The 17,154-nt window shown below is 44.1% G+C and overlaps 1 protein-coding gene across 1 annotated transcript in view; it reads right to left on the reverse strand.

The window, feature by feature from the left end:
- Nucleotides 1–16,666, reverse strand: part of LOC311118486 (arf-GAP with Rho-GAP domain, ANK repeat and PH domain-containing protein 2-like) — a gene marked incomplete at both ends in the record, with an annotated part of 43,734 nt that extends 27,068 nt beyond the window's left edge. Inside the window, one exon of the mRNA XM_084193277.1 lies at nt 16,541–16,666. Coding sequence (XP_084049403.1) covers nt 16,541–16,666 — 126 coding nt within the window. The remainder of the gene's footprint in view (nt 1–16,540) is intronic.
- Nucleotides 16,667–17,154: the final 488 nt, after the last annotated feature.

Genomic DNA, 17,154 nt, shown 5'->3' on the forward strand with positions numbered 1-17,154 from the left:
GGTGATCAGGGGTGTATTCCCTCCGCCGATTATGTTGCAAAACATTTCTTAAACGGAAGCATCCGGAACGAAACGTGGGATGGACCTACCTGAATTTGTCCAATAGAAACTTGTTTTAGTTGCAAAAAACGGAACGTTAGATGCAGGCAAGAGTGTACAAGGCGGCACTGAACGTGTCACTGTCTGTCACCTTGATTACTCCCATTTGTCTCTCGACCTGTGCAACTACTTTAGAAACTTTCATTTTAAGGTAGGTCGTAGCAACCTCATGATGGGTACAGGGAAAATGTTGTGTTGTAGCCTAAACCTATCACTGTTACATTGAACTGGGTGAATGGAATATGAATGACAGTCATCCAACATGCTGTAATAGAAATAAGGCCATGCTCATGATAATAAAAAAAAAGGTCCTCCCTAATCTTAAAACGGCACCGTATGCCACTGGCACACACTTATATCCAGTATACTAATAATAGCAAATAACTCTAAGCTCCCTGCAGGTTTCTATGAACCGAGACAAAGTCGATCTCTGGAAAGTTGGAAGGAACACAATTGGCTTTCATGATTGTCTGCTGGTAGGATTTACTTAACAAGCATGAAGTTCATGAAAACATCTCATTTTTGATTTCAAAGTCACCGTCGCCATCTGTTTTTTTGTTCCGCCACCAATAGACATGCGCACGCACACACACAAACCCCCACCACAGTTTTCAACTCCAAAGTTTCGACTTTCTTCATCTCAAGAATATGCTAATTATCTATTACTTTGTCAAACAGCGTGTGACGAGTCATATATAGTTCTAATAGACGACATGAAAAAGACAGGAGAAAAGGTTCTCTCCCTTTCTCCCCCCCCCCCCAAACACTTTCCTGCCTGACTTTTACACTACAAATGTTCATTTCAATGGTAATTGTTGTCTGAGTGAGAGACATTGTGGACAACATTCCACTAATAACTTACCAAAGTGACTGTGTCGTCAAGTTGCCAGAGATGACATTTTAGAAAATGCTAGGTATGTGACCCCATTCTCCATCCCTGTTTCTCACGACTACCATAATACTCTGAAGTGAATTCCCACTTAAAATCACCCCCATCCCATGCATGTAGTTGCTGTGGTGACAGCTGGTATTTAAAGTCATTACCAATTCTATCTACCTGCGACAACTGCTTCCGTTGTCTTGACGATAATATCGGACACCCCAAAATGCCACGTCTATCACTTCACCAGATGAACGTTTTCTTTATTTTGTTTTTCTTGTTGTTTGGTGTTCCTTTCCTTTCCTATGTCTTTTTAGATTACAACAGTCTCCTTCTGGAACTGGGGTTGATATCTAATAGCTAAACTAACCTCCTGCCATGTAAACTGCGATATAAAGGCTTTCCATACAGAGAGAAAAAACAACGAGAAAGCAGGCTTGAATGAAAGTTGCTTTCGGTCATAAAACTGTAAACCTTGTTTTGTTGGTCTGCATGAATCCTAAGAAGCAGTTTTGAAGAATGCTGTTTCTGAACCTGGATGCAGAGATTAATTAATTCATATAAATAAGGCCTTTAATCATTAGGTATTAGAGTGGGCATGTGAACAGTTACATGGCATGAAATTGTATGATATTATGGGTTATAAGACTAATGAAACTCCCGGGTGCATGTAGGGTGGGAAACACGTATTATTAGTTTAAACAGAGAAAGGCCCCCGTGTAGTTCAGTTGGTAGAGCGTGGCATTTGCAACGCCAGGGTTGTGGGTTCGTTTACCACGAGGAGGGCCAGTATGGAAAATGCATGCACTCACTAACTGTAAGTCGCTCTGGATAAGAGCGTCTGCTAAAATGACTAAAATGTAAAATGTAAAGATAAAACATATTGGGATTTTTTTTAAATAAGTTAATTATCCCTGTATCACGAACCCTTGTGACCTCTATCACTGACAGTCAAGAGAATTCCATTCTCCACAATGGGAAAATAAAACCCATCCAGTCTCCATCCCATGGAAAGGTGCGTTGGGAAAACCCTAGCGGGAATCTAGGACCATAATGACAGGTGAAACGTTCCAGACAGACCAGACAAATGCAGACATCAGGGAGGTTTTTCCAGAGAATCATCTCATTACTGGCCTACAGGTAAACTTACTAGTTTTTGGCCTTCAAACAGAGGAGAGGAGGAGAGAGGGAGAAAAGAGAGAGAAAAGAGAGAGAGGTTGAGAGAGGGGTAGGACAGGGAGAAGAGAGAAAGAGAGAGAGAGAGAGAGAGAGAGAGAGAGAGAGAGAGAGAGAGAGAGAGAGAGAGAGAGAAGGGGGAAAATGAGAGGGACAGAGAGAGAGAGAGAGAGAGAGCTAAAAATAATTGAATTAGTTATAGAACCCATTGCCCTTTATGGTTGTGAGGTCTACGTCCGTTCACCAACCAATAATTCACAAAATGGGACAAACACCAAATTGAGATTCTGCAAAAATATCCTCAGTGTACAACGAAAAACACCAAGTAATGCATGCAGAGCAGAATTAGGCCGATACCCGCTAATTATCTAAATCCAGAAAATAGCAGTTAAATTCTATAACCACTTAAAAGGAAGCGATTCCCAAACCATCCATAACAAAACAATCACCTACAGAGAGATTAACTTGGAGAAGAGTCCCCTAAGTAAGCTGGTCCTGGGGCCCTGTTCACAAACACAAACAGACCCCACAGAGCCCCAGGACAACAACCAAATCATGAGAAAACAAAAAGAGAATTACTTGACACATTGGAAATAAAACATATTTTAAACAGAGCAAACTAGAATGCTATTTGTCCCTAAACAGAGAGTACACAGTGGCAGAATACCTGACCACTGTGACTGACCCAAACTTAAGGAAAGCTTTGACTATGTACAGTAGGGAAAAAAAGTATTTAGTCAGCCACCAATTGTGCAAGTTCTCCCACTTAAAAAGATGAGAGAGGCCTGTAATTTTCATCATAGGTACACGTCAACTATGACAGACAAAATGAGAAAAAAATATCCAGAAAATCACATTGTAGGATTTTTAATGAATTTATTTGCAAATTATGGTGGAAAATAAGTATTTGGTCAATAACAAAAGTTTCTCAATACTTTGTTATATACCCTTTGTTGGCAACGACACAGGTCAAATGTTTTCTGTAAGTCTTCACAAGGTTTTCACACACTGTTGCTGGTATTTTGGCCCATTCCTCCATGCAGATCTCCTCTAGAGCAGTGATGTTTTGGGGCTGTCGCTGGGCAACACGGACTTTCAACTCCCTCCAAAGATTTTCTATGGGTTGAGATCTGGAGACTGGCTAGGCCACTCCAGGACCTTGAAATGCTTCTTACGAAGCCACTCCTTCGTTGCCCGGGCGGTGTGTTTGGGATCATTGCCATGCTGAAAGACCCAGCCACGTTTCATCTTCAATGCCCTTGCTGATGGAAGGAGGTTTTCACTCAAAATCTCACGATGCATGGCCCCATTCATTCTTTCCTTTACACGGATCAGTCGTCCTGGTCCCTTTGCAGAAAAACAGCCCCAAAGCATGATGTTTCCACCCCCATGCTTCACAGTAGGTATGGTGTTCTTTGGATGCAACTCAGCATTCTTTGTCCTCCAAACACGACGAGTTGAGTTTTTACCAAAAAGTTATATTTTGGTTTCATCTAACCATATGACATTCTCCCAATCCTCTTCTGGATCATCCAAATGCACTCTAGCAAACTTCAGACAGGCCTGGACATGTACTGGTTTAAGCAGGGGGACACGTCTGCACTGCAGGATTTGAGTCCCTGGCGGCGTAGTGTGTTACTGATGGTAGGCTTTGTTACTTTGGTCCCAGCTCTCTGCAGGTCATTCACTAGGTCCCCCCGTGTGGTTCTGGGATTTTTGCTCACCGTCCTTGTGATCATTTTGACCCCACGGGGTGAGATCTTGCGTGGAGCCCCAGATCGAGGGAGATTATCAGTGGTCTTGTATGTCTTCCATTTCCTAATAATTGCTCCCACAGTTGATTTCTTCAAACCAAGCTGCTTACCTATTGCAGATTCAGTCTTCCCAGCCTGGTGCAGGTCTACAATTTTGTTTCTGGTGTCCTTTGACAGCTCTTTGGTCTTGGCCATAGTGGAGTTTGGAGTGTGACTGTTTGAGGTTGTGGACAGGTGTCTTTTATACTGATAACAAGTTCAAACAGGTGCCATTAATACAGGTAACGAGTGGAGGACAGAGGAGCCTCTTAAAGAAGAAGTTACAGGTCTGTGAGAGCCAGAAATCGTGCTTGTTTGTAGGTGACCAAATACTTATTTTCCACCATAATTTGCAAATAAATTCATTAAAAATCCTACAATGTGATTTTCTGGATTTTTCTTTCTCAATTTGTCTGTCATAGTTGACGTGTACCTATGATGAAAATTACAGGCCTCTCTCATCTTTTTAAGTGGGAGAACTTGCACAATTGGTGGTTGACTAAATACTTTTTTTCCCCACTGTACATACTCAGTGAGCATAGCCTTGCTATTGAGAAAGGCCGCCGTAGGCAGACCTGGCTCTCAAGAGAAGACAGGCTATGTGCACACTTCCCAAAGAATGAGGTGGAAACTGAGCTGCACTTCCTAACCTCCTGCCAAATGTATGACCATATTAGAGAAACATATTTCCCTCAGATTACAGAGATCCACAAAGAATTTGAAAACAAACCCAATTTTGATAAACTCCCTCAACTACTGGGTGAAATACCACAGTGTGCCATCACAGCAGCAATATTTGTGACCTGTTGCCACAAGAAAAGGGCATCCAGTGAAGAACAGATACCATTGTAAATACAACCCATATTTATGTTTATTTATTTTCCCATTTGTAATTTAACTATTTGCACATTGTACAACACTGTATATATACATAATATGATATTTGAAATGTTTTTATTCTTTTGGAACATTTGTGAGTGTAATGTTTACTGTTAATACTTATTGTTTATTTCACTTTTGTTTACCATCTACTTCACTTGCTTTGGCAATGTTAACATACGTTTCCCATGCCAATAAAGCCCTTAAATTGAAATTGAATTAATAGCAAGAGAGAGAGGGACAGAGAGAGAGAGAGAGAGAGAGAGAGACAGAGAGAAAGGTAAAGGAAAGAGACGGGGGGACGAGGCTTTGCTTTGATGCACACAGGGGGAAATCTCCACAGAGTGAATGAATGACAAACTACCGGGGGCTTGAACTACAGCTGAACTAGGGATGGTAAGAAACAGAGAGAGAGAAAAAAATAGGCCGGATTTTCCCTTTTCGTAGAGAGCTTCTGACAGGAACTGACATCACCCAAACCCACTGCCACCCTCACCACCGTCGGCATTCACCAAAGTGAATATCTCTCTCTTTGTTTCCACCAGCAGGCTCCACATTGACTGTTAGCGGGTGGCGCGGCGCTGCTCTAGCCCCTGAACAGTGCTAGCATGCTAGAGGGAACAATACCAAGCTGATTTACAATCAGGCAGCTGCGTCCGTCTCCAGCTGTTCTCCCCCCCCCATGCACACACACACACACACACACACACACACACACACACACACACACACACACACACACACACACACACACGATGAGCCCCGCAGCCTTGCCGAGCGCCACGGGGGGTCACTACCAACCTCCAGAGAGAATGTAGCTATAGCCTAGGGAAAAACGCCTCCGCCTGACGCCTAAATCAGACAAATTAGCTCACGTGCCAAACGAGTTCCCCGCTCCCCACATTACCGGTTTCCAGACAAATGAGGATGGGATGGGACCACATATCCGCAATTTAGAGTCTCTGGTTTCTTCTTTTGTCAAATGTTCTGAAAGGTGAAAGTGTTCACAATAGGGAGATTGATTGGGCTAATCAAGTCATCAATGGACCAACTAAGTAATCAATTAGACAATAACTGAACAGAGGGACTAGGAAGAGATCTGAAGAAAGGAAAACACACTACACAAATTCATAAACTCCTATTAATTAGCTCCTTTGTAAAAAATTAGTTGGAACATGCACAGCAGGAACACTGCACAGCAGGAAATGCAAACTTGTAGTGTATGAGGTTTAAAAAGGCTTCTAAAGTTTGTAATTTCCATTTTAAAATGTCAGACTTGATTTGCCCTAACGGATAATGAATTTAAAAAATGTCCATTAAAATGTCCATTAAATATAACCCACATAATAATTCACATTTCCTGTTGCTGCAGGATTATTTTCCTACTGTAGCAAACTGGCTCAAATTAAGATCCTACATCTGTATGTTTGTATGTAGGTTTGGAGATGTGTGCATTTCCTCATGTTAAAACACAACATTTAGTCTGCCACCAGATGCACAACCAACGTATAATCAACGTTGCAAAAACACCCTTCTCCACACTCAAACAACATACTACAGTCCTCCAATGAGCCATCCTCTTTCCTCCCCTCCTCCCACTCTCTCCATCCTCACTCCATCCCCCTCTCTCCATCCTCACTCCATCCCCCTCTCTCCATCCTCACTCCATCCCCCTCTCTCCATCCTCACTCCATCCCCCTCTCTCCATCCTCCCCTCCTCCCACTCTCTCCATCCTCACTCCATCCCCCTCTCTCCATCCTCACTCCATCCCCCTCTCTCCATCCTCACTCCATCCCCCTCTCTCCATCCTCACTCCATCCCCCTCTCTCCATCCTCACTCCATCCCCCTCTCTCCATCCTCACTCCATCCCCCTCTCTCCATCCTCACTCCATCCCCCTCTCTCCATCCTCACTCCATCCCCCTCTCTCCATCCTCACTCCACCCCCCTCTCTGCATCCTCACTCCATCCCCCTCTCTCCATCCTCACTCCATCCCCCTCTCTCCATCCTCACTCCATCCCCCTCTCTCCATCCTCACTCCATCCCCCTCTCTCCATCCTCACTCCATCCCCCTCTCTCCATCCTCACTCCATCCCCCTCTCTCCATCCTCACTCCATCCCCCTCTCTGCATCCTCCTCTCTTTCCACCGTCAGAATCAAATGTATTGCGATGAAGACATCTGCTAGACAGCATGTCAGTTGGGCTGAAAATGGAAATAGCGAAATCTTAGGGGTCTGAACGATCTGTCTGTGCTGGTAGAGAACATGCTGGAACCACTCTTCATTGCATTAGGAGAGGAGACAGAGAAGAAGACACTATCCACCCCTCCCACAGTTAAGAACAACAGGCCTAGGGTGCATCCGGAACGGCACCCTATACACTATATGGTGCACTACTTTTGACCAGGGCCCATTTCATTACATGGAGAACAGGGAGCCATTTTGGATTTTTGAATCCTATACATTTTTTAGCCATGGAACACTGTGTTAAAGGGAATAGGGAAATGTACTATGACCCTCACATATTTTTTGAGTAGGCAAGCTGATTTTATTAAAGTATTTGGGACAGAAATACATTTAAGTAATGAAATGACTAATTAAAAAGTAAAGTTATTTTTTTTTTTTTAAGTAGCCTATTAACAATCATTCAACATCAATAGCCTAAACTGAACAATGGCTTCAACCTTCATAATATCTAAGAACAAAGACATAATTTATCTATGTTAATCTGAGCCGGAAATTCTTTAAAAGTCCCTTTGAATGGAACAGACATTTAAAATCAGAGGCAAATACAGTGGGGAGAACAAGTATTTGATACACTGCCAATTATGCAGGTTTTCCTACTTACAAAGCATGTAGAGGTCTGTAATTTTTATCATAGGTACACTTCAACTGTGAGAGACGGAATTTAAAACAAAATAAATCCAGAAAATCACATTGTATGATTTTTAAAGTAATTCATTAGTATTTTATTGCATGACGTAAGTATTTGATCACCTACCAACCAGTAAGAATTCCGGCTCTCACAGACCTGTTAGTTTTTCTTTAAGAAGCCCTCCTGTTCTCCACTCATTACCTGCAATAACTGCACCTGTTTGAACTCATTACCTGTATAAAAGACACCTGTCCACACACTCAATCAAACAGACTCCAACCTCTCCACAATGGCCAAGACCAGAGAGCTGTGTAAGGACATCAGGGATAAAATTGTAGACCTGCACAAGGCTGGGATGGGCTACAGGACAATAGGCAAGCAGCTTGGTGAGAAGGCAACAACTATTGGTGCAATTATTAGAAAATGGAAGAAGATCAAGATGATGGTCAATCACCCTCGGTCTGGGGCTCCATGCAAGATCTCACCTCGTGGGGCATCAATGATCATGAGGAAGGTGAGGGATCAGCCCAGAACTACACGGCAGGACCTGGTCAATGACCTGAAGAGAGCTGGGACCACAGTCTCAAAGAAAACCATTAGTAACACACTACGCCGTCATGGATTAAAATCCTGCAGCGCACGCAAGGTCCCCCTGCTTTAGCCAGCGCATGTCCAGGCCCATCTGAAGTTTGCCAATGACCATCTGGATGATCCAGAGGAGGAATGGGAGAAGGTCATGTGGTCTGATGAGACAAAAATAGAGCTTTTTGGTCTAAACTCCACTCGCCGTGTTTGGAGGAAGAAGAAGGATGAGTACAACCCCAAGAACACCATCCCAACCGTGAAGCATAGAGGTGGAAACATCATTCTTTGGGGATGCTTTTCTGCAAAGGGGACAGGACGACTGCACCGTATTGAGGGGAGGATGGATGGGGCCATGTATCGCGAGATCTTGGCCAACAACCTCCTTCTCTCAGTAAGAGCATTGAAGATGGGTCGTGGCTGGGTCTTCCAGCATGACAACGACAATCTTTGGAGGGAGCTGAAAGTCCGTATTGCCCAGCGACAGCCCCGAAACCTGAAGGATCTGGAGAAGGTCTGTATGGAGGAGTGGGCCAAAATCCCTGCTGCAGTGTGTGCAAACCTGGTCAAGACCTACAGGAAACGTATGATCTCTGTAATTGCAAACAAAGGTTTCTGTACCAAATATTAAGTTCTGCTTTTCTGATGTATCAAATACTTATGTCATGCAATAAAATGCAAATTAATTACTTAAAAATCATACAATGTGATTTTCTGGATTTTTGTTTTAGATTCCGTCTCTCACAGTTGAAGTGTACCTATGATAAAAATTACAGACCTCTACATGCTTTGTAAGTAGGAAAACCTGCAAAATCGGCAGTGTATCAAATACTTGTTTTCCTCATGTTTTTCCCAACTGCAGTGTATGATATACCATTTTGAAGCTTTATGTCTGTACTTTTATAAAATGGACAAAAAAGCCAATCTGGGACCTGGAACATAAGATTCAATTGGGAAATGTAGTCACAAATGTTCTGTTTCATTTTGACCTTGGTTATGTAGCAGTAGAAAAACCAATGTCACCTTTCACATGCTCTGATGAAGGTCGACTGACCGAAAGCTCAGCTACAATTAAATAAATTTGCATCTGACTGGAAGTGTGAAGAGCTCTGAGACGGCAGACAGCAGAGAGAAGAGCTCTGAGACGGCAGACTGCAGAGAGAAGAGCTCTGAGACGGCAGACAGTAGAGAGAAGGGCTCTGAGACGGCAGACAGTAGAGAGAAGGGCTCTCAGAAGACGGCAGACATTAGAGAGAAGAGCTCTGAGACGGCAGACAGCAGAGAGAAGAGCTCTGAGACGGCAGACAGAAGAGCTCTGAGACGGCAGACAGCAGACAGAAGAGCTCTGAGACGGCAGACAGCAGACAGAAGAGCTCTGAGACGGCAGACAGCAGAGAGAAGAGCTCTGAGACGGCAGACAGCAGAGAGAAGAGCTCTCTGAGACGGCAGACAGCAGACAGAAGAGCTCTGAGACGGCAGACAGTAGAGAGAAGAGCTCTGAGACGGCAGACAGCAGACAGAAGAGCTCTGAGACGGCAGACAGTAGAGAGAAGCGCTCTCTGAGACAGCCGACAGTAGAGCTCTCTGATACACTGTGGCAGACAGTAGAGTAGACAGAAGCAATTAAGAGGAAAAGACAAACTAATGAATTAGAGGTGTCGTTTCACTTCTGCCACTCACACTTTCAGGCAGTTACTTCCTCTCTTCCTCCTTCCCTTCATCCTCCCACTCCTGACTGGGAGTAGAGGAGGCAGAGTCATTCCCACATCTAGTCATGGTAAGACTGTAACGCTCCAGGGGACTGGGTTGCCTGTCTACCCCTACACTGAACCAATCACCACAAGGATGAAGGTTGTTATGTGTTGAGTAGTTACCTGTAAATACCTTGAATTTAACACACACAACCGACCATTCACCTCAGTAGTTACCTGTAAATACCTTACATTTACACAAACAACCTACCATTCACCATCAAATGAAGAAGGGATTCATGGCATATTGTGTCCAAAGTATGTCTCTGGTACAACCCAACCATATTTCCCCGAATTGTATCTCCAAATAAATGTCTGACCCCCGTCTGCTCAATATAGCTCACATCAACTTTCCGAAGCAGATCCTTTGTTTGCTCTCCCCAGGGCAACTGAACTGATTCCAGCGGCTGACCCAAAACAAAATTTTATTCGGTTATAGTCACGGCCATATATATCCCCCCTCAAGCCGATACCACGACGGCCCTCAAAGAACTTCACTGGAAACAACATATCCTGAGGCTGCATTTACTGTAGCCGGGGATTTTAACAATGCACATTTGAGGATTAGGCTGCCAAAGTTCTATTAACATATCGATTGTTGTACTCGGGCTGCTAAAATTCTCGACCATTGCTATTTGAACTTCCGGGATGGTTATAAGGTCCTCCCCCGCCTTCCTTTCGGCAAATCTGACCACGACTCCATTTTGCTCCTCCCTTCCTATAGGCAGAAACTCAAACAGGAAGTACGCGTGCTAAGGACTATTCAATGCTGGTCTGACCAATCGGAATCCAATCTTCAAGATTGTTTTGATCACGCGGACTGGGATATGTTCCGGGTATCTTGAGAAAATAATTTAGACGAATACACTGAAACGGTGACTGAGTTTATCAGGAAGTGTATAGGAGATGTTGTGCCCACTGTGACTATTAAAACCTACCCTAACCAGAAACCGTGGATAGAAGGCAGCATTCGCGCAAAACTGAAAGCGTAAACCACCGCATTCAACCATGGCAAGGTGACTGGGAATATGGCAGAATACAAACAGTGTAGCTACTCACTCCGCAAGGCAATTAAACTGGCAAAACATAAATACAGAGATAAAGTGGAGTCGCAATTCAACGGCTCAGACACAAGACGTATGTGGCAGGGTCTACAGACCATCACGGACTGCAAAAGGAAAACCAGCCACGTCGCCGACACTGACGTCTCAATTCCGGACAAGCTAAACACCTTCTTCGCTCACTTTGAGGATAACACAGTGCCACCGACGCCGCCCACTACCAAGGACTGTGGGCTCTCCTTCTCCGTGGCCGACGTGAGTAAGACATTTAAGCATGTTAACCCCCCCGGCCCAGACGGCATCCCTAGCCACGTCCTCATAGCATGCGCAGACCAGCTGGCTGGTGTGTTTACGGACATATTCAATCTCTCCCTATCCCAGTCTGCTGTCCCCACATGCTTCAAGATTGCCACCATTGTTCCTGTACCCAAGAAAGCAAAGGTAACTGAACTAAATGACTATCGCCCCGTAGCACTCCTGTCATCATGAAGTGCTTTGAGAGACTAGTCAAGGATCATATCACCTCTACCTTACCTGTCACCCTAGACACACTTCAATTTGCTTACCGCCCCGTTAGATCCAAAAAATATATAATCACCATCACACTGCACACTGCCCTATCCCATCTGGACAAGAGGAATACCTATGTAAGAATGATGTTCATTGACTATAGCTCAGCATTCAACACCATAGTACCCTCCAAGCTCATCATTAGGCTCGAGGCCCTGGGTCTGAACCCCGCCCTGTGCAACTGGGTCCTGGACTTCCTGACGGGCCGCCCCCCAGGTGGTGAAGGTAGCAAACAACATCTCCACTTCGCTGATCCTCAACACTGGGGCCCACAAGGGTGCGTACTCAGCCCCCTCCTGTACTCCCTGTTCACTCATGACTGCGTGGCCAAGCACGCCTCCAACTCAATCAATCAAGTTTGCAGACGACACAACAATAGTAGGCTTGATTACCAACAATGACGAGACGGCCTACAGGGAGGAAGTGAGGGCTCTGGGAGTTTGGTGCCAGGAAAATAACCTCTCACTCAACGTCAACAAAACAAAGGAGATGATCATGGACTTCAGGGAACAGCAGAGGGTGCACCCCCCCATCCATATCGACGGGACCCCAGTGGAGAAGGTGGAAAGCTTCAAGTTCCTTGGCGTACACATCACTGACAAACGAAAATGGTCCACCCACGCAGACAGTGTGGTGAAGAAGGCGCAAGAGAGCCTCTTCAACCTCAGGAGGCTGAAGAAATTTGGCTTGGCACCTAAAACCCTCACAAACTTTTACAGATGCACAATTGAGAACATCCTGTCGGGTTGTATCACCACCTGGTACGGCAACTGCACCGCCCGCAACCGCAGGGCTCTCCAGAGGATGGGGCGGTCTGCCGAACGCATTACCGGGGATAAAACTACCCGCCTTCCAGGACACCTACAGCACCCGATGTCACAGGAAGGACAAGAAGATCATTAATGACATCAATACCCGAGCCACTGCCTGTTCACCCCACTCTCTTCCAGAAGGCGAGGTCAGTACAGGTGCATCAAAGCTGTGACCGAGAGAATGAAAAACAGCTTCTATCTATAGGCCATCAGACTGTTAAATAGCCATCACTAGCACATTAGAGGCTGCTGCTGCCTATTGAAATCACTGGCTACTTCAAGAAATGGAACACTAGTCACTTTAATAATGTTTACATATCTTGCATTACTCATCTCATATGAATATACTGTACTCTATACTATTATAATGTATCTTAGTCCATGTGACTCTGTCATTGCGCGTCCATATATGTATATATTACTAATTCCATTCCTTACTTAGATTTGTGTGTATTGGGTATACAGTGCCTTGCAAAAATATTCATCCCCCTTGGCGTTTTTCCTATTTTGTTGCATTACAACCTGTAATTTAAATGGATTTTTATTTGGATTTCATGTAATGGACATACACAAATTAGTCCAAATTGGTGAAGCAAAATGAAAAAAAAAATACTTGTTTCAAAATATTCTAAAAAATAAATAACAGAAAATAGGTGTGTGCATATGTATTCACCCCCTTTTCTATGAGGCCCCTAAATAAGATCTGGTGCAACCAATTACCTTTAGAAGTCACATAATTAGTTAAATAAAGTCCACCTGTGTGCAATCTAAGTGTCACATGATCTCAGTATATATACACCTGTTCTGAAAGGTCCCAGAGTCTGCAACACCATCAAGCAAGCGGCACCATGAAGACCAAGGAGCTCTCCAAACAGGTCAGGGACAAAGTTGTGGAGAAGTACAGATCAGGTTTGGGTTATAAAAAATATCCGAAACTTTGAACATCCCACGGAGCACCATTAAATCCATTATAAAAAAATGGAAAGAATATGGCACCACAACAAACCTGCCAAGAGAGGCCGCCCACCAAAACTCACATACCAGGCAAGGAGGGCATTAATCAGAGAGGCAACAATGAGACCAAAGATAACCCTGAAGGAGCTGCAAAGCTCCACAGCAGAGATTGGAGTATATGTCCATAGGACCACTTTAAGCCTTACACTCCACAGAGCTGAGCTTTATGGAAGAATGGCCAGAAAAAAGCCATTGCTTAAAGAACAAAATAAGCAAACACGTTTGGTGTTCGCCAAAAGGCATGTGGAAGACTCCCCAAACATATGGAAGAAGGTACTCTGGTCAGATGAGACTAAAATTGAGCTTTTTGGCCATCAAGGAAAACGCTATGTCTGGTGCAAACCCAACACCTCTCATCACCCCGAGAATACCATCCCCAAAATGATTTATTTTTTCCATCGGCAGGGAGTGGGAAACTGGTCAGAATTGAAGGAATGATGGATGGCACTAAATACAGGGAAATTCTTGAGGGAAACCTGTTTCAGTCTTCCAGAGATTTGAGACTGGGACGGAGGTACACCTTCCAGCAGGACAATGACTGTAAGCATACTGCTAAAGCAACACTCGAGTGGTTTAAGGGGAAACATTTAAATGTCTTGGAATGGCCTAGTCAAAGCCCAGACCTCAATCCAATTGAGAATCTGTGGTATGACTTAAAGATTGCTGTACACCAGCGGAACCCATCCAAATTGAAGGAGCTGGAACAGTTTTGCCTTGAAGAATGGGCAAAAATCCCAGTGGCTAGATGTGCCAAGCTTATAGAGATATACACCAAGAGACTTGCAACTGTAATTGCCGCAAAAGGTGGCTCTACAAAGTATTGACTTTGGGGGGGGGTGAATAGTTATGCACGCTCTTATTTCTTGTTTGTTTCACAAAAAAATAATATATTTTACATCTTCAAAGTGATAGGCATGTTGTGTAAATCAAATGATACAAACCCCCCCAAAAAATCAATTTTAATTCCAGGTTGTAAGGCAACAAAATAGGAAAAATGCCAAGTGGGGTGAATACTTTCGCAACTCACTGTATGTTGTGAAATTGTTAGATATTACTTGCTAGATTTTACTGCACTGTCGGAGCTAGAAGCACAAGCATTTCGCTACACCCCGCAATAACATCTGCTAAAACACGTGTATGTGACAAATAACATTTAATTTGATTTGAAACCAAAAGCTTCTCTGCTTAAAAGTCGTTCCCACCGCTACTCAATGTTCATTTACTAAACCACCATCGCATTATAAAGAGCTGTGGTGTATAAAACCATCAAGCCATGGGTGAGTGGGTGAGTGGGTGAGTGGGTGAGTGGGTGAGTGTGTGTGTGTGTGAGAGAGTGAGTGTTTGTTTGTGTGTCTATTAGACAATTAAACCATTAACCTGAGAAGCTCTAAAGACATCCAGGAGTACACTACACTAAAACATATCTTCACTTCCTCTCACAAAGACCCATGCAGGCAGCATTTCCTCTTCCTGATTTGAGAAGTTGAAAGGCATAGTTTAAGCCAGCCCCTTTGACCTTTTTCAATAGCCACTTGCTACAGTTCCTACTTTGGGATATGAACTCATGGATACCATTTTTATGTCTCTGCATGCAGTTTTGAGGAAGTTGCTAACTAGAGCAAAGTACAGAGAGATCCTTGTTGAAAATCTGCTCCAGAGCGCACAGGACCTCGGACTGGGGCGAATGTTCACCTTCTAACAGAACAACGACCCTAAGCACACAGCCAAGACAACGCAGGAGTAGCTTCGGGACAAGTCTCTGAATGTTCTTGAGTGGCCCAGCCAGAGCCCGGACTTGAAGCCGATCGAACATCCCTGGAGAGACCTGAAAATAGCTGTGCAGCGACACTCCCCTTCCAACCTGACAGAGCTTGAGAGGATCTGCAGAGAAGATTGGGAGAAACTTCCCAAACACAGGTGTGCCAAGCTTGTAGAAGACTCGAGGCTGTAATCGCTGCCTAAGGTGCTTCAACAAAGTACTGAGTAAAGGGTCTGAATACTTATGTAAATGTGATATATCGGTTTTTAATTTTTTATACATTTGCAAAAATGTATAAAAACCTGTTTTTGCTTTGTCATTATGGGGTATTGTGTGTAGACTGATGAGGCTGTAACGTGACAAAATGTTGAAAAAGTCAAGGGGTCTGAATACTTTCTGAATGTACTGTATACTCCCCTCTCCGGAGGAGGGAGATCCAGCCAGTAGAAGATAGAGTGCCATGTAACCCCCCTCCCCCTATCACTTCCGTCCCAGGAGGGCCATCCAAACCTGGCTCCATCTTCTTGATTACCCCGGGGGCCACAGCTCCAGATGTTGGATAGGAGGCATGGGGAGGAATGTGGGAGGATGGGGAGGACGGCTAACAGGCGCAGGAGGTGCAGCCGAGTTTGGAAAATAGCCTGATTTAAAAGTTTTCAACAACCTCGGATGAGAAGCAGGGGAGCAAGGGGATCGGTTGGGAGTTTTAGGTCATTTTGTAGACAGTTATAGATGGTGCCATCTACTGGATGGACGTTGTATTGAGTTTGGTCCTCTGTAGCTCAGTTGTTAGAGCATGGCACTTGCAACGCCAGGACGGTGGGTTCGATTCCCGGGACAGCCCGTATGTAAAAAAAAAAAGTATGCACACATGACTAAGTAGCTTTGGATAAAAATTGTCTGCTAAAGGGCATATGTAGGGTTTGATACCTAACGGTTTCTCAACCATGCTACTTTGCATCAACAAGGACCTTGCTATTAGAAGCCTTTGGGGAGAAAGCTGGGTTCGGCCTTCTAGGAACTCTCTCTCTCTAACTGATTATTTAAGGACCCAACAAAGAGTACATTTGATTGACTGGATAATGATTGTTCCGATAGGCTATTTGATTTACAGACGTATTGATTCTCAATTTGACAAGATTGATTGACTGACCGACTTGACATCAATTTATCGATTGCCATGGTGTCTCTGACCACACGTTTGACTAACTGCCAGTTGGAGTTACTGACTGACTGATTGACTGATTGATTGGCTGACTGGAGGTCAGTGTTGCGTTGGTCCACTCACCGTCTCTGCCTCTCCTGTCCAGAGTGGCCTTGGCGAGGCCGGCGGAGCAGTAGAGGAAGCCGTCCATGAAGGATGGAGCATCAGACGGAAAACTGGTCTCTGAGGATGACTCCAACTTGGGGAAATCTACACAGAGACACAAAGAGAGACACTGAGCCTATACGTGCAACACAACATAACTTCAACATAGATGTACAGAGAGACAGTCTACAGTTGAAGTCGGAAGTTTACATACACCTTAGCCAAATACATTTAAACTCAGTTTTTCACAATTCCTGACATTTAATCCTAGTAAAAAATCCCTGTCTTAGGTCAGTTAGGATCACCACTTTATTTTAGGAATGTGAAATGTCAGAATAATATTAAAGAGAATGATTTATTTAAGCTTTTATTTCTTTCATCACATTCCCAGTGGGTCAGAAGTTTACATACACTCAATTAATATTTGGTAGCATTGCCTTTAAAGTGTTTAACTTGGGTCAAATATTTCAGGTAGCCTTCCACAAGCTTCACACAATAAGTTGGGTGAATTTTGACCCATTCCTCCTGACAGAGCTGGTGTAACTGAGTCAGGTTTGTAGGCCTCCTTGCTCGCACACACTTTTTCTGTTCTG

This window comes from Coregonus lavaretus (assembly GCF_964263955.1).
Source record: "Coregonus lavaretus genome assembly, contig: HAP1_SCAFFOLD_4495, whole genome shotgun sequence".
Classification (NCBI taxonomy): Eukaryota; Metazoa; Chordata; class Actinopteri; order Salmoniformes; family Salmonidae; genus Coregonus; species Coregonus lavaretus.